Below are 21889 nucleotides of genomic sequence, written 5' to 3' on the forward strand. Positions count from 1 at the left end.
CTCACGGGCCCAGCCGCTCCGCGGCATGTGGGATCTTCCCGGACCGGGGCACGAACCTGTGTTCCCTGCATCAGCAGGCGGACTCTCAACCACTGCGCCACCAGGGAAGCCCAATTCTGGGGTTATTGAGAGGACAAGGGGGCCAACTGAGGCCTTGAGGAAGCGGAAGAGCGGCCAGGGAGGAGCTTATTGGCTAAGCCAAGGGGAACTGTGGATGCCAGCAGGCTGTCTCCTCACGTGAGCTAAAGAGGAAGGACGGACACTGACCCGGGGGCCCCGATGGAGAGCCGGCCTCCTTGGTGGCGGGCCCCACCGGGCCCCATCCCAGCCCCCCGGCTCCTGGGCTTGTTCCTGCTCCCCTGGACCCTGCAGCTCGCAGGCACAGGTACGCCATCCTCCTTCCCACGCGCTCCTCTCTGGCTCGTGTTGCCCCGCGGCTAGTTCCCGGGACCTGTCTCGGGGGATTTGCTGGTTGCGTTTGAACATTGCAGACTTCACAGGGGAAGCCTTCAGGGACCAGGAGATGTTTAGCTAAGGCCTTGCCAAGGTGGCTTTGAAGAGGCGGGGGCAGCGTTCCCCACCCTCGCTGCTGAAACAGCCTCCCTCCCAGCACAGCCTGACCTCCTGGCCCTTCAAAGAGGTGGGTGGGCGTTGCTGCGGCCTGGGGGCATCCAGTTGGGTGGGCAATCCCTGGGGAGGGACAGCTCCCTCCCAAGGCAGCTTACAGTGGAGCCACCGCATGGAACCTGCCCAGGTGTGGCCCCTCTTAGCTGGGGGAGGAGGGAGGCAGCTGCTGGCCATGGGAGCACAATGCCTGGGGCACAGAATTGCCACTGTTGCCAGAAAGGGGGCACCTCCCACTTCCTGAAATACAACCAGAGGCCACATCATTACTTTCCGGGGGCTGACACTGTGCCCCTTTCCTGGTCCCAGGTTCCCTCAGAAGCTGGGTGGACTGGATCCAAGCCAGGCGCTGGGATGAGTGGCTTTGGGGCGAGTTCATCCAGGCCAGGGAACTCCCAGGAGCGTCCCTGGCCAGGGCTGCCCACCCCGGGGTCCCTGAGGCTCGGTCTCACCTGGGCAGTGCCGTCTCACCTGGGCAGTGCCGACCTTCTTGCAGCCCCAGGAGTCCTCCCCCTGCCCCCCGCGGTGCAGGCTGGGTGCTTTCCTTCCCCTTCCCCTTGACTTTTATGAGCTTTCCAGGAGCTGCTCTCCACCCTCTACTTCATCCTCTGCCTTTCGGTTATACCATAAACAATAACAGCTATTCTTATTATCACGAATTAGCCTCTTTGAGCACATAAGCTGGGCTTCACATGCATACTCAGGCCCCCTCGAGGCTCCCTTGGGGTGCTGTCCCCACTGGCACCATTCAGGAACCGGGAAATTGAGGCCCAGGGAGGCCAGGTAGCTTGCCCATGGCCTGGAGGGTAAGTAGAGGCCAGGTTCAGCCCGGAGCCAGGACTCTTGGCAGTGGGCTCTGGGGGGTCCTCTTACCTTTCTTTGTAAAGAACATTCTTCACAGAAAGATCTACCCCCCTGGGGAGGCAAGACTTGACTGTGTGGCACCTACTGCAGGCCTCGAGGCCCGGCCCCCTGTGAGGTCATCTCCTTTCATCTGGGCACCTCACACACCCCCCCTCACCCACCCATGGACAGATGCAAAGATGGCCTGAGGAAATGTGGCTTGTGGGTGACAATGTGTTGGAACGCCTACTTTTTCATTTTTAACTTAATTTCCCCCCAATTCCCATCATTTCTCTTTGTGTGGTCCCTCCTCCCCAGAAGGGACCTGGCACATCCTAGTACCTGAGTGGAAGAGGCTTTTCGGGGTGCTGCTGTTGGCACATCCTAGTACCTGAGTGGAAGAGGCTTTTCGGGGTGCTGCTGTGAGAAGCATTTCTGTAACTCTCTTGACTGGAAAGAAACAACAGATTTCCCCCCCAGTATTGCAGCAAACATGCAGAAGAGAAACTGCTCTTTCGCAAGAGATGGAAACACCTTGTGGTCTCCTAGAAACTCTCTTAGTTTGGGGCAGCGCCTTGCAGCATGCGGGATCTGGGACCTTAGTTCCTCGACCAGGGACAAAACCCATGCTCCCTGCATTGGGAGCGTGGAGTCTTAACCACTGGAGCACCAGGGAGGTCCCTTCTAGAACCTCTTGGAGCAGCAGACAGCACCCCATTATTCCTGGTCCTTCCCCTGTGGGCACCTGGCTCTGTCTCTCTGCTGTGCCACACCCCTTCCCCACCCTCTTGTCTCTGAGCTTTGAGGGTTTGGTGGAGGGAATCCTACCCCTCCTATGTCCCCCAAACCTCCCCTGACCTCACCCATCAGCCTGGTGCAAACAGCTCCACCACTGCCAGCACCAAGACCCAGCCTGTGGCCTCAACTGTGTCCACCGGGGGCCTTGCGGAGCATATTGTCCATAAAGCTTTGGCTCGATGCACCGTTTCCCTGAACTGCCTGATGCAGCGTTGAGTGCAGGCCAGGGGCGTTTGCAGGCCTGAGTTTGGGTCTGAGCTCTGCAACTCATCCTGGGCCCCTGGGCAGGTTCTTAATGTTGCTGTGCCTCGATGGCCTCATCTGTCAAGTGGGTGCGACAGGAGTGCTTGCTCGTGGCCCATCCCCAGACTGAGGTTAGGGCATGTGGTTAGGGCTCAGAGAATGTCAGCCACCTGCCAGCCTAGAGGAGCCAATCGAAATGCAAGGTTCAGTTGGCTGGCTCTACATCTTGGGGAGCCCACGGGTTCCTTGGGGTCACTTCGACTTTTCCAGGGGTCTCCAGCACACCCTCGGATGGCACCTCAGGACCTCTGTTGCTCCCAGCCCTCCTCCTCCTGCTCTCCTCTGGGCTCTTGAGCCCTCGGCAAATTCTACTTTTCTCAAAGGGTTTAGAAGCCACCTCTGGTCTCGTGGACACCTGCTCTCCTCAGAGGTGAATCATCTGAGTCTGAGGCTCAGCTTTCCTGGGAGCAGCTGCACACCTGCTCTAGCCCTGCTTCCACCAAGCCTCAAGTCACCTGCAAGGGCTCTGAGGCCAGACAGACCATGTTCAAGTCCTGCCTTCTTATATTGACTGCTGTGTGACCTCAGGCAAGTTACTTAACCTTTCTGAGCCTCAGTGTCCTCAAAAAAGTCAGTCCTCTTTCTCTCCCTGGCCTTTCCAGAGCTCTGGGCTGTATTTATCTCTCAAATATTCATTGAAGAGGACCAGTTCTAGGCACTGGGGGGACCTGGTGGTGAACAAGCCACAGCCCCCACCCCAAGCCTGGTGGAGTCCGTGAGACTCACCCGCAGAACAAGACCCAAGGCCAGAGTACCGATGCAGGCTTGCCTCCCCTCCCCCGTTTGCTCTGGGCTCAGGGTCACCGCTCCCTTTGTTGTCCACAAGATGCTCGGGAGCCTGCTGCCTCCCTTCCCGCAGCTCTGGGCCTCTGTCAGGACTGGCCTCTGCTTTTCATCTTCGTCTAATCCCAATAAAGAGCTTTCAAGTCTTGGCGGACGAGAAGCACCTCTCTGCTGGAGGTGGGGCAGGGGGAGTGTTGGAAGGGGAGACAGGGAGGAGACAGAGCAGGTGGGCGGGTGGCAGCACAGCATGAATAAAGGCTGGGAGGTCGGAAGGCAGAGCCAGGGCGAGGGAACGGTGAGAGGTTCAGTCTGACTGGGGAGGAGGGTCTCTTAGCAGAGCTGTGGGATACAACTCCCACTGAGATATGATTCCAGGTGGATTATAAATGCTCGTCAGGTAGGGGTTCAGATGCCATTCCAGTTGGTCCTGTTGTCATTGCTTTCTTTTTTAAAATTGTGAAATAGCATAGATACACAGGAAAGTACAATAGATATTATAGAACAAAATCCTGTGTGTCTACCCCCCAGGTCAAGAAAGAGAACATGCTAGTGCCCCAAAGCCTCTGGACACCCCCAAGACAACCCCTCTCCCCTCAGAGGCACCACGATCCTGAATTTGGGGCAATCGCTTCCTGGCATTTCTTTATACTTGTATCCTTTAGTTTGCGTCCCCAAGTAATATAGATGGGTCTGGCTTGTTTTTGAACTTTGTATAATCAAAATGATACTGTGGGTGTTCTTTGCGACCTACATCTTTCACTCAACATTATGTTTTTTTGTTTTGTTTTTTAAAATAATTTTATTTATTTATGTTAATTAATTAATTAATTAGGCTGCTCCAGGTCTTAGTTGCGACACGTGGATCTTCATTGCGGCGTGTGGGATCTTTAGTTGTGGCGTGCGGACTTCCTAGTTGCGACATGCATGCAGGATCTAGTTCCCTGACCAGGGATCGAACCTGGGCCTGCTGCGTTGGGAGCGTGGAGCCTTAGCCACTGGACCGCCAGTGAAGTCCCTCAACATTATGTTTTTTAAGATATATCCAGTTGACGGTCTATGCCATTTTATGAATCCTATGCCATTATATCATGAAAAATAATACAGACACAGAAAAGTACAATACATATTAAATAAATAGCCCTGTGTGTCTACCACCCAGCTCAAGAGAGAGAACATTCTAGTGTCCCAAAGCCCCTGTACCCCTCAACCCGCACAAGATACCCCCTCTCTTGAGCATCTGTGGATTTTAGTATCCATGATGGGTCCTGGAACCAATGCCCCGTGGATACCGAGTGATGACGGTATCCCCTTTTCCGTGTCCACAAGTAAAGTTTTATTGGAACAGAGCCATGCGTAGCCATTCACGGCTCATCTATGACTGCTTTTGCCCCACAGCAGCAGAGTTGAGTAGCTGTGATAGAGACCATATGGCTCGCAAAGTGTAAAGTATTTAGTACTTGGCCCTTTACAGAACATGTTTGTCAACCCCTGCTGAGGAGCGTCCCATTGAATGAATATACTGCGATCTATTTAGTTATGATTGACGTCCCAGGTGTTCCCGTCTGTGGCTGTGAATACTCATGTGTGGTCTCCAGGCACACGTGTATTCGGTACCTCCAGGGGGTATATTCCCATTAAGGCTGCTTCTCTCTGCGCTGTCCGCCTCCCTGTCTGGACTGTTAGCTTCGAGAGGGCAGAACACGTGCGGACCTACCTGGCTTCGAATCCTTGACTCCCAGCATGGCCTGGCACCCAGAGGATGCCCAGGAGACACTAACAGTAACAGGATGAATTCAACTCACAGCCAGACAACCCCTGGAGTTCTGAGCAGGGTGGAGGTGTGATGCCACCAGGAGAGGAGTGACAGAACCCTCCTGATCCGTGAATGAGGGGGTGGATGTCGGGGTGCTGGGTAAACGTAAGCCGGGAAACAGGATTTGACCCTCCACCTGATTGCTTGCTTGTTAAGGATCTAGGTGGGGCCTCACGGTAGTGGGAGTGCGGGTGTCAGGCACTGGGGTGGGGGCCAAAGCCAGAGGAAAGGAAGGGGGCGATTGAAATGAGCCTGGAGAGGTGGAGGGAGAGGGAGTAGATGTGACATTGGCAGGTGGAGCAGCTCCCTGGCTTCCTGAGCTACCTGGGTTTGAGTCCTGGAAGACTTTGTCCGAGTCACCTGACCGCTCTGAGCTCCTATGTCCCTGTCATGGCGCTCAGCACCCTCCTATGCAGGCCTCTTGCCAGTGGCAAGAGGAGGGCACATCCAGGACCACCGATGGCCCCAGGGCTGGCACCTGGGACCCCGCAGGGAAGGTTTGTGGGTCTCCATCGTGGGGACAGGCTGCCTGGAGGAGGGGGTGGGCCTGGTATCTGCTCCCCCGTCAGCACACACAGCCACCCCAAGACTGCGTGGGCTGTGGTGGAGGCAGGGTAGGGCCGGAGCTGGCGCCCTCTTGAGGCTCTAGGCCTGGTCCCTGCTTGCTGCTCACGGGCAGGTTGTGGGGTAGGGGTGGGGGCAGGAAGGAGGCACCAAGTGGGTGCAACCCAAGCTCAAGTGCAGGTTTGGCCTCCTCCCCTCAGGCAGCCCATCCTCAGACAGTCAGGCGAGACACTTGCTACAGCGTTGGTCATAGGGTCCGAGGGCACGTTTCCGAAGGCAAGTTCATACTTGGCAACACGTACCAAAATTTAAAACATGCATACCCTTTAAATCAGAACCTCCCCTCTCAGACCTGTCCTATGGAGCTAAGGGCCCAAGAGAGAATGTGTATATATAAGGATGATCACCCCTGGGTCCATGGAGCACAGCTGCAGACAGCCTCATTGCCATCAGCTGGTTCTTGCTGTGGAGAATTTCGGTAGAACCCTCCCCCTCCCGCATCCCCCCCTCCCTGGCCCTGGGCTACCCTTTCCTCCCAGGTTCCTGCCCCCCTTCCCCACACCCCACTTTGAGCCGTGCTGGTGACTGTCTGCCCCTGAGCTTTCGTTCCTGCTGCTCCCTTGGCCTGGAAGGTGTCCTTTCACTTGCCTACCTGGTGACTCCAACCTGTTGGCCAAGGTCAAGCTCTGGTACTTTCTTACTTTCTCTGTGGTGCCCTTTCTGGTCAACTCTCCCAGTCCCTGATGAACCAGCCTTGCTCCCCAGGGTGTTCACCTGTGGTTCTGAATGTGCAGGAGCTCAGAGGTGTGGAGCACGACTGAGCTTACCTGGGGCAGGTGAGGGTACAGACAGCCGAGGAACAAGTACCCAACCTTAGGAGGTGGCTGTGTAAGAAAGAGAGAAGGGGAAGGCTGGAGAGGAAGGGGTCTCTGGGGCCAGGGTCAAGGCCAGAAAGAACAGGAGCCACAGCTTAGCCACCAGGGTCTTTGCTGACCTCCTGGGCGGAAAGCATCAGATGTTGGGAGGGGAGGGGATGGGGCAAGAGGGAAGGACCAGGCTGGCAGATGGGAGGATGCGGAAGGGGTGGGAGAGGAAGATGGAGGGCAGTTGAGTGATTCTGTGCCCGGAGGGTATAGGATCTTTGGGGAGGGGGAGATTTAAGAGAAGTCAGGATAGAAGTGTGCTCTGGCGGAGGCATCCACAGGAAGGAGTTAGTGTGTTGTCAGCCAGAAGCATTTATATTTTAAAAGGAGGCTGGAGGTGGGGGCGCCGAGTCCCACAGAACGAGTCACTAATGCGAGGGTTTTAGGCAGCTGAGGAAGGCTGCTTGGAGCTCTCTAGTACTTCTCTTGTCATTTCCCTAACATCAAGTGTGACCGTGTCACTTCCCGATTTTGAGGCCCACAGAGGCTCCCCAGGTTTCCAGGACAACATTCAACCCCCCACCTCCCTCTGGTCCCGACTCAAACCCTTTCTTTCAACTCCACCACGGCTCTGGAGTCCCCCAACTCCTTGGCCTGGTTCAAGCCTTATAGAAGCTTCACCCAGGAGCTTTCCTGTGCTTAAACCCCCTCGCGTGCACCCTCCCCTCTAAACCTGGCTGCCTCCGATGACTCTTTCTCCAAAGCTCAGCTCGGTAAAGAGATGGGAAAGAAAGACCAGAATGCTCACAGCTGTGATGTCACGGGGGCGGGGGGTGGGGGGAGAGAACTGCACACAAGCCTGACGCCCTTATGATCCTTCGCTGCGGTTTCTAGAATTTATACAGTGAGCATGTTGCGCTTTCATAATGCGGGGGCGGGGGGAGGGGTGTGCCCTAAAGAGTTATAATTAAAAAAACAAAGCACCAGCTCCAAGGGTCGCCTCTCCAGGAAGCCCCTGCCCCTTCTGTGTGGGCTGGGTCTCCTCCCCTGGGTTTCTGCCATCCCTGAGACTCCCCTTTATCTCACCACTTGCAGCTTTGTCCGGCAGGTGCCTTCCCAGTGGCAGTGGGACTTTGGGGGGGACACACATTCCTTGCTGAAGGATGCGTCCTGGTGGGGTCTATCCCCCTTGCTCCATTTCTCCCCTTTCAGAGACAAGGAGCAAAACCTCACTCCAGCCGTTGGCTCTATGATGCCTCCAACCACATCCTGACCCCCTACTTTAAGGGTAAAGCCGGTTGTAAAGGGAGAAACAGAGTCCCCAGGCCACACCCTCCAACGAGCTCCAAAGTTTGAGCAACTTGCCTTTCAAAACAGGCCAGGAGGGAGGTGACTGCTATAAAAATACCAATTAACACGGTGAAACTTGTACATTTCTGGGACTAAACATTTGACATTCTGCACTCGGTTTGTGTCCCCGTGTGGTCCCTGTGCACCCAGGGTCCAGAGTCTGGAGGCCTGAGAACAGCATGCAGGCAGGCATGGAAATGCCCTCCCCCCCACCCCCAGGCAAGCCACATCCGTGAGCATCTTTGTCAGTTGGAGGTGTTGAAAGATGTGACAGCCAGTCTGATGGCAGTGTTCCGAGGGCATCAGCGCTAAAAGCTCCAGGATACACACGCTCTGTTCAAAGATTGCCTTCCAACGCCTGCTCTGTGCTTCTCCCTAATCAGCTGCTTGGCCACGCACCGTCATGTTTGATGCATGTGTCCTGAAGGACTCACCTGTTTTTCTGTGGCATCCCGGGATTCAGGCTCAGGCAAATGGCCAGAGCTCTGTGATAAAACCAGCAGCCCCGCATCTGTGTCTTCCTAGCAGCCCATCAGAAGGGCCTTGAAAAAAAGGCATGGCTCTGAGAGATGCCAGAATTAAACTGGAGGGCAAAGCTCCATGCCTAAAATAAAGACCGTGGGAACTGCTCTCTTCTGTAGCTGGACAAAGCGTTTTCATTTAAAATCGACCTAAGTTGGAACGGATACCTTTGATCACCACCTCTGGGCTCTCATACCCTTGGCTCGGTGCCCTGGAAGGGATTGAGTTCCAGGCAGAGGGGGAAGCTGGGGCCAGGGCCTGGCTCTGGGGTTGGATGGCGAGAGGAACAGTGAGTGGCCCAGGACAGCTGGAGAGGCTGGGGAGGGAGGGGCGTGTGGGGGAGAGTGCCAGGTTCTAGGGGTGAGAGGATATCTGTGCCGCGGTGAGGGAGGGACTCTGGCTGGCCCCGCCACAGCACCAGTCTGTACAGGGCTCCTGGGGCCACTGGTTTCTGCTCTGGGAGCCACAGGCTCTCTTGAGCTGGGCAATGGTCTCGGTCCCCCTAATGCTGCAGGGTTACTCACCACCCTCAGACCCCCTTCGGGCTGTCAGATGTGTTTCCCTATTAGATGACCCAAATTTAGGGGAAAGTCCTCTGAATTTTTATCTCCCTTTAAAAAAGAGGGCAGTTCTTTCATTTGAAAAGGTTTTTCTTTTGCTTGCTTTGAGATTTTAACATTGTAGCCCAGAGTAGTGGATAAGAGTGTGGGGTTATCTGCTCGAAGAGACACAGCTTAAAATCCCATTTCCTCCACTAGTAACTACTGTGCCGATTGGGCAAACCTCCTCCCTTCTCTGAGCCTCAGTTTTCTCATCTGCAAAAGGGAACACGCCCAGTGGAGGTTAGTCCTTGTCATCGGAGGCTTGACAGCGAAGACTGAGGGTCTGTGCTCTACGGGCAGGGCCATGCACCCAGGAGTGGCTCAGGGAGGAGGTGAGCGAGTCCTGCAGACTGAGAGGGTGACTCCACAGCCTGGGGAGAGGAGGGGAACAGACGGGCATTCTGAGCAGCTGGAATAGTGTGGGCAAAGGCTCAAGAGCCTGGTAGACTTGGCGTCTGTCGGGGAGCGAGTGAGTGAGGACCGAGGGCAGCTGAGTGGGGCTGCACAGGGCCTGAGGGAATTAACTGGATCCGCCAGGACAAGGACTTAAAAGAAATTTTTTTAACAGCGGCCTAAAGTTAAGGGATGCACGTTCTAGCGTGACCCTGTCTGAATCCAGTTGTAGGAATGTAACAAACCAGAAGGTCACAAACAGCGTCCTTACTACAAACGAGATGCTCCATGTTCTGTGTTTCTTAATTGCATGTCTTGACCCTGTAAATTGATTTCAGACTCCTTCCTGGGCCTCCTCTGGTGAGGGGTCCAGGCAGGGCCAGGCAGGGCAGGATCAGGATGGCTGGTGGATCCCCCTCGAGGGCAGTGCCCGGCAAGCCTGGCTGGGGAGAAGAGGAGGATGGATGCTGGAGCTGCCAAGGTGGAAGAGGGGGCTGCTGTGCTGGGGATGGAAAGGTCTGATGGCGTGGGCACCCCCCCCCCACACCCCGTCAAGTTCCTTGATTACAGATCCCTGCCCCAGAGACTCAGCATGGAGTCCCTGGGCTGGAGTGGGGAGTGAGGCACCAACTGCCAGCCAGCTCTCAAACCCACAGTTCAAGCGCCCACAGATTCAAAAGAAGAACCGGAAAAGGGAGGAATCAGGTGCCGGCGGGTGGTAGATAAAGTCTTTCCCAACAGGGGCGGCAGACAAGCAGGCAGGATGGGGGAAGAGCAGCTGGAAGCTGCTGGGGCGAGAGGGCCTCCCGGCTCAGAACCCCTGCACACACACTGCTCTCCCAGGCAGGCGAGCCTCGAGGGCCAGGCCAGGGTCCACGCCCCACGGTGTCGCCTACCCCTGGTATCCGGCCCAGCACAGGGCCTGAGGTGTTAGACAGGCTTGGGGCAGGAGGCAGGGAGTCCCTGGGGGTCCTGTCATGCCCGGAGGCCACCCTGTGCTGCAGTGCCCTGTGCTGTGGGCTTCTCACTTACGTGGGCAGAAGAGTCAGGCTGGCATTTGCCTTTCCACGTTCACGGTGAGGACTTAGGACTGGTCTGGCTTCCCTGCCTCCTTGTCACTGGGGAAAGGCAGCCTGACCCTGTGGCAGGCATACTGTGTTCTTGGACCCATTTTTTCTCATGACAACCCTGCAAGTTTGGCATTGTTTTTCTCCCCTTGTTGCAGGGAAGATACCGAGGTTCAGAGAAGTAAAGTCACTTGCCTAAGGTTGCACAGTTTTTAATGGCAGAGCCAGGATCCAAACCCAGGCCTGCTACCTCTGGAAACTGGTCTTCTCCCAGGCACTCCTCCCCCGCCCCCCCGCCCCCCGCCATTTCTGTTCAGGCCGCAGGCTTCCTAGCAGTCCCTGGAGCTGCCAATAAGTGAGGGATGGAGGATGTACCATCCCTGAAAACACCATCTCCTGCAAAGTAGGAGTGGGCAGGGCTTGGGGTGTAGCCGTGCTGCCCAGTGCAAGCTTCTGGGTGCTTGCAGTTGTGTGGGGCTGGGGTGGTGGCCCTGGGGAGTGGAGCCCTCCCAGACGCCCAGCTGCAACTCTTTCCCAATCCTTCTCTCCTCCGACTCGCCATGGACCTCACCCAACAGTGCTGCACCCCCTCCCGGGTCCCGAACCATCCACACTGACACAGGCTCACAGTTCTCCCATCCAGAAAAACTCCCCCTGGACTCGACCTTCAAATTCTCCCTGCGCCTCCCGCCCCATCTTGTCCTTTCAGACCTGCATTGGGAAGAACAGCCACCTCCAGCCCCTTCTCCCTTGTGCCACCAATCCGTCCCTCCTGCAGAAAACACTCCAGGCTCCTTGAAGTGCTTTCCTCCCGGTGCCTGTCCGGGCCTGTAGGCTGCACCGGGATGCACAGAATTAGCCAAAAGCAGCTTTGTGGTGCTGCTGCAGCCCAGATCTCTTGGTGTGCGGAGGTTCCTCCGCGCCTGGAGCTGCTGCAGCCATCCTGAGCACCGCAGAGCCCTGCGGTCATTTACCGTCGCAGATGAGTTCTTCAAGTCTCCAAACCCGAGTTACAGCCAAGATTCAGAACTGACTGACGCCGAACTCATTCCTGGTGCCATGGGGTGAGAGTAAGGGGTGAGGGCCCTCTTCCCTCCTTCTCTGCTCAGATCCCCTCTTCGAGCGTCCCCACGTGTTAACCGGGTGGAGCGGGAAGGAGCGAGAAGCCCTGCCCATCAGGTATTGCGGACACGGGGCCTGTCTCTGGGTGCAGGGTGTGGGGTGGACTCTCTTGGGCACTTTCGTGGCCACTCAGGGGCCCCCAATCGGGCTCCTGTGGTTCTCCCTCCTGCTACAGCCTCAGGAATCCAAGGTCCGCCCCAGTCCTCTTCCCTGGGCCGTTTGCCCCTCTTGACAGCCCATGAATCTAAGAGAATCCCCAGGCTGGCCCACTCGGCCCTGGCCCACCTTGTCCCCCGGGAGACACACTCCCTTTGCTGAACTAGGGCCAAAGCATGATGCAGCTGATACAGGGCTTGAGACAGGCGCCAGCCAGCGTGCCATCCCTGTGGCGCTCAGGGGGCACACCTCAAGCTCTGTGAGCATCCCAAGGAAGCCCCTCTGCATCTAGGGTGAGAAGCAGGCCCCCGCAGGGCAGGTTGGGTGCCCCAGCAGCTCTGTCCAAGCCCTCTCTTCACCCACACTGTCTGGTCCGTGGTTTCCATGTGATCTTGCAGCCGTGCAGCCACCTGTCAGCCTCCAACTGTGGAAAAGTATGCCTCCTACCAGGCGTCTGACAAAGCCCTCTCTTAGCATCTGATGTCTCCTGTGCTTGGTGCTACCGCGAATGCTCACAGTCTGGCACCGGTCACACTTGGCTGGGTCTGACTCCGCTGCCTGGCCCGAGTGCTGGCTTTTCTTCCTTAAGCACAGTCAGACAAACTTGGGTTCAAATCCCAACTCTACCATTTAGGAACTCTGTGGCTTTGGACCTCTAAGACCTTCTGTTTTCTTTTCTTCAAAATGGGGTTGCAATCGTTGCCTCATAGGATTGTCACGGTGTTTATTTTTATTTTATTTGTTTATTTACTTACTTACTTATTGCTGCGTTGGGTCTTCGTTGATGTGCGCGGGCTTTCTCTAGTTGCGGCGAGCAAGGGGCTCCTCTTCGCTGTGTTGTCCAGGCTTCTCATTGTGGTGACTTCTCTCGTTGCGGAGCACAGGCTCTAGGTGCACAGGTCTCAGTAGTTGCAGCACACGGGCTCAGTAGTTGTGGCTCATGGGCGGCATGTGGGATCTTTCCGGACCAGGGTTCGAACCCGTGTCTCCTACATTGGCAGGAGGATTTTTTTTTTTTTAATAAATAAATTTATTTATTTATTTATTTATGGCTGTGTTGGGTCTTCGTTGCTGCACTTGGGCTTTCTCTAGTTGCGGCGAGTGGGGGCTACTCTTCATTGTGGTGCGCAGGCTTCTCATTGCGGTGGCTTCTCTTGTTGCGGAGCACGGACTCTAGGCATGTGGGCTTCAGTAGTTGTGGCACACGGTCTCAGTAGTTGTGGCCCACAGGCTTAGCTGCTCCGCAGCATGTGGGACCTTCCCGGACCAGGGCTCAAACCTGTGTCCCCTGCATTGGCAGGCAGATTCTGAACCGCTGTGCCACCAGGGAAGTCCTGGCAGGAGGACTCTTAACCCCTGCGCCACCAGGGAAGTCCTGTCACGGTGTTTAGTTGACATAGGGTCTGTGCCACACGGAGCCAGAATACGTTTTCTATACGTTTTCTTTCCCCTCTGTCCTTGGGCCAGTTCTGGCCTCACTGTACGTGTGTGTTCCTGCTTCCAGACCCCCAGGGCATCACCACCCCTTCGCCTCCTCCCTAGTCACAGTTAGTGGTTCCCTCTCCGCCAGGCTTCCCACTCCAGGCTCCCTCCCGTCCCTGTTAGACTGGGGACATTGCCAGGGCAGGGAGCCCCTCTGGACCTCAAACAGGGCCTGTGATCTAACTGATACTCTTAAATGTTTGCTGGAGCTGCAAACAACTGGTAGCTGAAAAGCATCTGTGGACTCAGCACTTACTCTGAACCTGTCTGTAGCACGGGGCCTTAACTGGTGGATGCTTCTAGGTGGCCACCGATTGGAGCAGCCTGGACCCCAGAGGGGCTTCTTGGAGGCACAGGTCCAGGAGAGGAGGTGGGAGCTGGGCTGCCATGGTCCAGGCACTGGGGTGCTGACACCCAGTAAAAAGAAGGGGCCCTGGAAGCAGTTAGCTACATCATCAGGTCAGAACCCAATCGCCTTTGCTGCAAGAGCAGGCCTCCCGTCCTCCTCCTTGTTTGGGCCTGCTGTCTCCTGACTGACGGACCTTACTGGTCCACAGAGATGGCCTCATCCCTTCACTTTTTGGAGACAGCAGTTTCACCTGAGGTCTGAGGTTCTCTCTGTGGCAGACCTGAGCCAAGACCATACACTTCCACAGTCCTGTCCCTCTGACCTTAAAATAACAAATCCCAGAAGAATACAGAACAATGATCATCTATTTTTATCGATTTCCCCAGAAATGTAAAAGATTGGCTTAATTGCACTAGCAGATTCCTTCATTTTCTAGAAAGACACCTCAAATGGGGATAATTTTTTAAGACAGTTGGATGAACGTCTTCCTGCCAGGACAAACAGGAAGGTGGCCTCGCCGTGCTGACAGCACGTCCAGCCTCCCCGGGCCTGGAGGGGCCTCTTAGATACGGGAGAGAAGGAGCAAGCGGCCCTGGGGGAGGGGGAGAGGCCTCAGCGTAGCCACTTTCCCGGTGGTTTTGGTTGGGTTCCAACCTGCCGACCCTCATGAGGAAACACCAGCCTGTTGCTGGCGCTTGGCTGGCTGCCTCGCAGGGTCACCATGAGAACCAGATGAGGGGAGGTACGGAAGAGTTGGCAAGTGGTTCCTGAGCCGAGTTTGGGGGACTCACTAGGCGTTGGCCAGGTGAGGAGGTGGCGGTCCCAGGCAGAGAGGACGGCAGAGGTGGCTGCAGAGGGGGGTGGTGGCCTGTGCGCAGGAAGGACACAGCATGGGCTGGAGAGCACTGCTCATCTCGCCTCCTGTCCTCTCGGCCCACCTGGGACCCTGGGGGGGTCATGCACAACCCCTCTCCCGCCGGCTCTGCACCCCTACCCTGCCCCTGCCACACCTCCAACCTCAGGCCTGAATCAAGGCTCCTTGTTTTATGACAAAATGAATATATCGTTCTAGCTAAACAGCAGCCACTAGCAGCCCAGAGGTCCACGGTGCGGTGTGAAGTCCTCTCCCCGCCGCTCACCGGAGGGGCGCCCCCGGGGCTGGCTCAGTGGCGTCTCCACGCGTGAGCATCACACAGGACAAAGTCAACCCACTGTGACGTCCAGACACGCCAGTCGATTCCCTGGAACTGGCTTGAGTTCTTCGGGGGAGGGGGTGTCTCTTTAGTTGCTCCCCAGGAAGCTCAAAATATCTGTTTGGCCCGAGCTTGGAGGGATTAGCGGGTGTGGAGGACCCTGTCCGCCCCTGCCCCCGAGTCTCCCAGGGGGCCTGGCCTCACCTCCCTTGAGGATCCGGCCCAGGGCTGAGCTGAAAGGACCCAAGAAGAAACCAAAGAAACCGGCCTGGCCTCTTGCCAGAGCCACACGGACCGCAGGTGGGAGGCCCACGCCTCACTTCTCCAGCCACCTAAACCCTGCTGCTCCCACGCGAGTGGCTCCAACGCATTTTCTCCCGATTAGCAACCTGGCCAGCACGTTCTAGGCTGCTCGATGCCGACCTCAGTCTAGAACTGTCTGTCATTCATCTGCAGGAGAGGGAAGGCGCTGGGGGACAGGGCGTACTGAAGGTGGGCGTGGCTTGTGCAGCTGAAGTCCGGGCGGGGGGGGGGGGGGCAGGGCATACTGAAGGTGGGCGTGGCTTGTGCAGCTGAAGTCCAGGCGGGGGGAGAGGTGGCAGCTGTGCTGACCCTGCACAGGATCTGACCAGCGCCTCAGAGCCTGCGGGAGGACGGGCCGCCCAGCCAGGCAGGCTGCTGCTTTGAGGGCTTTCAAATTGTTTTCCTAGGTGCCTCTGATGAGAGGGGGGTGGTACACGGGGGTGGGGGAGAAGACAGCTCCCGGAGAACTGCCTTCGTCATGCTCACGGCCAAATGGCTGCATAAGGAGCACCTCTGCGTTGTTGGAAAACTGCTTCTGGGGCATTGCTTATTATAGTCTATAAAAACTTGACAAATTCTCCAAGCTCAGATTCAGGGAAAGGTGTGTCTCTCCTGATTGTTCCCTGGCATGCCTCCCCTTCAGGCTGGGGAGAGCCCTGGGCAGACCTGCCTCCCTCTGTGCATCTGTCTATGCCAGGAAGTGCTTCTTCCTGCCAGGAAGGGTTTCATTATTTTGTTTCCTGCCTCTTTCCTCTTTACTTCTCATCCTTCACCAGCTTCGGGTTGTCTCAGACCTGTGATTTTATCCAACGTGGCTTCTTGACCTTTGGGAGGGAGAGTGGTTGGAAGCGTGGGGTCTGGGGTCATCCAGCCCGGGGTCGGGGGGGTGGTGGTGGCAGCTCCGCTCCATACCTGCAGAGAAACTGAAAGCTAGAGGCTTGACCTCCCTGACCCCAGACTCTTCCTCTCTGTAAAATGGAGCCCTTACACACTTGTGCCTTGGGTGTGCTGGGAAGTATAGAGTCATCACGTGTAAAGCACTTGGACACCACCTGCGCACACTGAGGGCGTGGGACGTGTGAGTGTGAGGCACGGTCCTCAAGGGGAAGCAGGGGATCGAAGTTACCACTCTCTCCTTTTCCTTCCCCTGCAGGAGGGCAGTCAGTGACCCACACCGGCCTCCCCATTGTGGTGTCTCTGGCCAACAAGGCCGTGTCCTTCGGCTGCAGGATTACCTACCCATACACCCCCACCTTCAAGCACTTCACAGTCAGCTACTTTTACGTGGACCTCCTGGGCCGGATGAGCTCTGAGGAGAAGACCAGCTGCAAACCTGGTCCAGGCAGAGAGAACCAGACCCACACCGAAGAGTGTCAGATCACCCCCAAGCTGCCTGACGCAGCTGCCACTGGCACCTACTACTGCTCCGTCCGCTGGCCGGGCTCCAGGGTGACAGGCAACGGCACCTTCATCCTGGTCAGAGGTGAGCTTCCTCCGCGTCTCTTCCCAGGGCGAAGGGCCCGGAGGTTTCAGCCGGCAGACTTTGGGGCACAGGAGCCGAAGTGGGGAACGTTTGCCTCATTGTTCAGCTTTGGCAAAACAGAACAGAGCAGCCTCGGGGAGCCCCTGGCCACACAGGTGTGCCGAGACGCCCATCTTTGTGTGGCAGAGGCCTGGGGTGTGGGTCTGACTACCTCTGGCAGGCCCTTTTCTCAGTGTCCCTTTGGCACTATTAGTTCGGTGAGCACAGAATGGGGCATGTGCACGTGTGTTTGCAGAGACCTGTGAACAAAGACACGGCTCGTGTGTATCTTTCTGGGGACAGATTCCTAGTTTTCTTCACGTTCTCAAAAGAGTAATGACTCCAAAAGGTTAAGAACAGCCCATCACTGGAGTCGCGATTCTCTGAGGCACCTCTGCGACTCCCGCTGGTAGGCGCCAGGGTTACAGAATCCCACGCACCTGAGTTTGGCCCTCAGTCCTGCTGCTTGCCAGGATATCACCTTGGACCTACTCTTCATGGCAATACCCTGCCTGCCAGAGGCTTTTCCTGGGATGAGTGAGATCCTGAATGCGAGGGCTGGCGCCCGGTAGCAGGACGTGCTAGTTAAATAACAGACGCTCGTGAGCCTGGCATGTGGTTGGCACTCTGTAATTTTGGGCCAACCAGCTGGACAGAGGGGTGGACAGAGGCATGGAAGGAGAAAGTGGTGGATGAAAGGCTGGATGGCTCAAGGGAAGGGGCTGGGCTGTGCTCTCCCCTACCCCTGGTGCCGGCAGCACCTGCCAGGCCTTGTGCAAGCCCACCCCCTTCACCCTCACCACTCCTGCCTGCATGATCACCACTTCACGTGTGGAAAGGAGGAGGCCTCAGGAGGCGAAATGGCTCACCCAGGTCCCATAAGCACCTCTCGGTGGACCCAAGTCACCGAGGCAGGGGCACCTAAGAAGCAAAGGATGTAGTCCTGACTCCTAACAGGAATCAAGGCAGCAAACATAGAAACGTAGCCAAGGCGAGTGTGGGAAGGAGGACCTCAGCAGAGGCGGGGTCTGGGGGTCCTGGTGGGGGAGAGTTGTAAGTAGGGTTGGGGGGTGGGGGGGTGTCTCTCCCAGGCAACTAACGTCTCTGCTTCCCTGCCCTGCACCCAGACACAGGCTACCGAGAGCCCCCGCAGGGCCCCCAGGACCTCCTGCTTCTTTGCTTCATCGGCCTCCTGGCTGTCCTTGGCATCCTGGCCACGGCCCTGCTGCTCTGGAAGAAGGTAGGGGCTGCGGGCACACGGCGACGCTGCCCCCACCCCACTCACCATGGCTTAGGGATGCCACCCCATGAGGGGGTGCCTGGAATAGGTGTTCCTCGTGGCCGCTTGCACCAGGGCCCCCTCCCTCGTCCTGCGCTGTGGCTGGGCCTGTGCTGCCAACTCACCACCACCAGGTCCTTTTTGATCTTGTTGCAAGAAATCAGGGCTCTTGAGCTTTTTCCGGGCCACGGGTCCCTCTGAGTGTCTGATGGAAGCCATGAGCCCGCGTGCTTACCATTTCTAGCCCTCCAGATTAGGAAACCTTATCTCAGATTTTCTGGATCCCCGGCAGCCCAGAAGGAAGGAAGACACCTTTCCTCAGGGCCGCTGGGTGCCAGGCACCCTCCCAGGCGTGCTCTGGTTCGCGTCGCAGCGTCACCTGGTGAGAGACTTTTCTTCCCATTTTACAGCTCTGAAAAGTGAGGCTCAGAGAGGCGGTGACTGGCCCTTAAAATATTTCCTCCCCACCCTGTTGTTCTTCCAAGGATGGGTACAGGCAGGACAGCTCTTGTTTGCCCTCACCGAGCAGCTCCCAGGCTTCAACCTGGGTGTGGACACAGTAACTGGGCTTCAGGCAGGGGTGCTGAGGGACTCATACTCCGTCTGTGGACCCCCCCGCCACTTGGCTTACTGTATGACCACACAAACGCCTCCCATGAAGTGTGAAGCACAGCCGGTGAGGGCAGAGCAGAGTCAGGGCAAGACCTTGACCCTGAGCCCTCACTTCAGCCCCTGCTCTGCAAAAAGAGGATTTTTTTTCTTTTTTTCTTTTTTGCGGTACGCAGGCCTCTCACTGTTGTGGCCTCTCCTGTTGCGGAGCACAGGCTCCGGACGCACAGGCTCAGCGGCCATGGCTCACGGGCCCAGCCGCTCCGCAGCAATGTGGGATCTTCCCAGACTGGGGCACGAACCCGTGTCCCCTGCATCAGCAGGCGGACTCTCAACCACTGTGCCACCAGGGAAGCCCCAAAAAGAGGATCTTAATGACTGGATCTCAGTGTCCTGAGAGGCCAGGGAGACAGTGGTGCAGAGTAGGTGCTCAGTAAAGTCTCGAAGGGAGGATGGGAGAGCGTGAACCTCGAAGCCTCAGCTTGACCTCAGATCCCAGCCCCTCCTCCTGCCACACGGCCTCGGAGACCCTGCCTCCTTCGTCCCTCTCCCTCTCGCCTTCCCTCCTCTCCTTCCAGGAATAGCTGTTGAGTGTCTAGTGTGTGCCAGGCACTGGGCTAATCGTCAGACACAGTGGAAAGCAAGACAGATGCAGCCCCTGTCCTCTTGTCAAGTTTCGACCCTCTCCGAGTGTGTTTTCTCCTCCAGAAATGGGGATAAGGATGGATCCCCACCCTTACCCGAAAAGGGTGGAAGAGACCGCATTTGCGAGTCACCAGCTGGTGCCCGACCCCTGGTGGGAGCACAGTGCATGGACACTTCCTCCTGTCCCTCCCTGCACTTGAGGGAGGAGGGGCTGCTGTGAGAACCTGGTCCTGAAGGAGAGAGAACTCAGGAGGCCAGAAGCTGCTGCTGGGTTTGTGTTGCCAGAGAAGTTCCCAGAGCTTCCCGGAGCTGGATCCAAATTCGGACGTGGCCCCTGTAGGTGCTGCCCCAGAACTGGATGGCCAGCGTTTGAACCATGAGCTGAGCGCAGGAGCAAAGCATGCAGTGGGAGCCCCGGCCAGAGACAGGCCCGGCAGCCAGCCACGGGGGCCGGGAGGACAGGGCCGAGGAGGAAGAGGCATGGAGGACGCCAGCAGCACATCTGATAAATGAATCGAAGCCGGAGCCACTGACTCAGAAGACGCAGATGATTCCTGTCCTGAGAGCAGGTTCGAGGGCTCAACCTGGGGTCAAGGTTGGCTCCCCGGAGCAGGCAGCCTCCGATGCTGATCCGTCCTCATCCTCGCAGGGCATCAGACACAGTCTCCCTCCTCCACGGCACACTCCTTCCTTGGTCCTAGGATCCCCCGGTGGCCCTGTGCTGGGTCACCCACATTTTCATGGCCTCTGAACATTGGCACCTCCCAGGCCCCTTCCTCAGAGATCTCCTCATCTGTCTACGCTCCTCCGTGACGGCTCTGCTCCCGGGATTACAGTCCCACCCAATGTGGCTGCCCAGAGCCCCCCAGCCCCCCACCCCGAGCCCCAGATCACGTCCACTCCGTGTGGGCACCCACGGGCGTCTGCACCCACCTGGTCAGGAACAGCACTCCTTAGTCCCCCCAGGTCGGCCCCAGCTCAGCACATGGTACCAGGCCCCCAGATGCTCAGGCCAGAAGGCTTGCTGCTGTGCCCGCCCCCTCCCTCCCCCTACGGCCGATCCCTCGGCAAGTCCTGCCGATAGTCTGTCCAGGATCCAGCCCCTTCTCTCCTGCCCCAACCCCAGCCCCGGCTTCCATCACCCCTCGCCCAGAATGTGGGTCTCCCTGCTTCTCGCTTGGTTCTTCTTGCTTTGCTCCCCACACCCTGGCTTCTGTGTCATTACCGTCTCCTCCACCAGAGCATAAGCCCCAGAAAGAAGGGACTTGGTGTCCCCAGTGTCTGGGAGACCCTGACACATAGTGCTTATGGAAGGAGTGGTGGAGTAAATGAGAGCTGAGACCTGAAAGATGAGTCAGAGGTGGCCAGGCTGTGAGGTGGGCAAGGTGATAGTATCGCTCCCATTTTACAGAGGGGGAAACAGAGGCTCTACAGGTTTCCTGAGCTGCCGATTGGTTTATTCATTTGAAAATCACAATTGGAAGGGTAAATGCTGATGGTTTGGGACAGGGCACCCAGATGGGGCAAGGCTGGCTCCAAGGAGCATCACCACCCCAGTAATAACACTGCACTGTTTCCCTGGCCTGGGACACATCCTCAGACTCCTGTCCTATGTTCAGGGCACAAGCAAACCCTGAGAAGTCTGCCCCAGCCCCTGGTAGACATGAACTCCTCACGAACCCACAGTGGCAGTTACCTCCCTGGCGGCCCCACCAGCCTCAATAGGAATGCCACGAGGCCAGGCCTGGGTGCTGCTCCCCATGGGGTCCAGGAGAGCCCCTGCCCATGAGCCCACACCGCCAGCCTTGGCAGTGAAGTAGGTGGTGCAGGGCAGGGGCACGAGATTTGAGAACTGGGCATCTGGGTTTGATCCAAGGGCAGTCAATGACTAGCTGGACAAACCTGTTTCCTCCTCTGGCAAGTGGGAAGTCCATGCCCACCTCCTTAGGCTACTATGAGAATTAAATGACAATAAGTCCCAGAGTTCTTTGTAAACTGTGAAGTGCTGCCCGGATGCCTGCACCGATCTCTCTGTGAGACCTGCACTTTCAAACAAAACAGGGGAGTGAAAACTCCAGGTACTGCCAGATCAGCATCTTGGTGAATCACACAGACCTGGGTTCCAATCCTGCCCCTGCCCCTTCTGGCTCTGTGACCTGGGGCAAGTTGTCAGCCCTCTCTGAGCCTTCGCAGCCTCATGGGTGGAACAGGGATGATATGAAGACTGGTCTTGCAGGTTTGTTGAGAGGCACAGGAGATAAGGCAAGTGATGCCTTTAGAGCCCCACCTGGCACCCAGTGAGGCTCCAGGTACTCCCGAGCCGTTATTATGCTGCGACTGGGGGTGGCGCTGGCTTCTGCCCGAGTGTTAAGCAGCTCTCGAGAGCTAATCCCAAGTAAATGGTCTGGGGATTGGCAGGCGGCTAGGGTTTTTAATTAGGTCCTGCCCCGAGATGAGGCTGTGTTGCTTCACTGTTGGCAGTGTGGTGTGCCTGAGATGAGGGGGGCGTCCGGACAGCCTCCCTCTGACTTGGAAGGAGCTGAGCCCTCACCCTCCCGAAGGCCCACTGCCCTGGCCTCCACGACCATTAGCGCTTCACGCAGCACCCAGCGTGAGCTTTCTGAAACCACTTTCTGATCCTGGCGCCTCCTGGTTAAAGCCCTCAGATGTTTTCCACCGTCCACCCTCTTCTCGAAGCCCAGCA

The 21889-nt window shown here is 57.1% G+C and overlaps 1 protein-coding gene across 1 annotated transcript in view; it reads left to right on the forward strand.

Moving 5' to 3' along the window:
• Positions 1-279: 279 nt before the first annotated feature.
• NFAM1 (NFAT activating protein with ITAM motif 1) overlaps positions 280-21889 on the forward strand; it is a gene marked incomplete at its 5' end in the record, with an annotated part of 33909 nt that continues 12299 nt past the window's right edge. The window contains 3 exons of the mRNA XM_079937090.1: positions 280-385; positions 16284-16613; positions 17780-17892. Of these exons, the coding sequence (XP_079793216.1) occupies positions 280-385; positions 16284-16613; positions 17780-17892 (549 nt within the window). The remainder of the gene's footprint in view (positions 386-16283; positions 16614-17779; positions 17893-21889) is intronic.

Source organism: Stenella coeruleoalba, assembly GCF_951394435.1.
Source record: "Stenella coeruleoalba genome assembly, chromosome: 11".
Classification (NCBI taxonomy): Eukaryota; Metazoa; Chordata; class Mammalia; order Artiodactyla; family Delphinidae; genus Stenella; species Stenella coeruleoalba.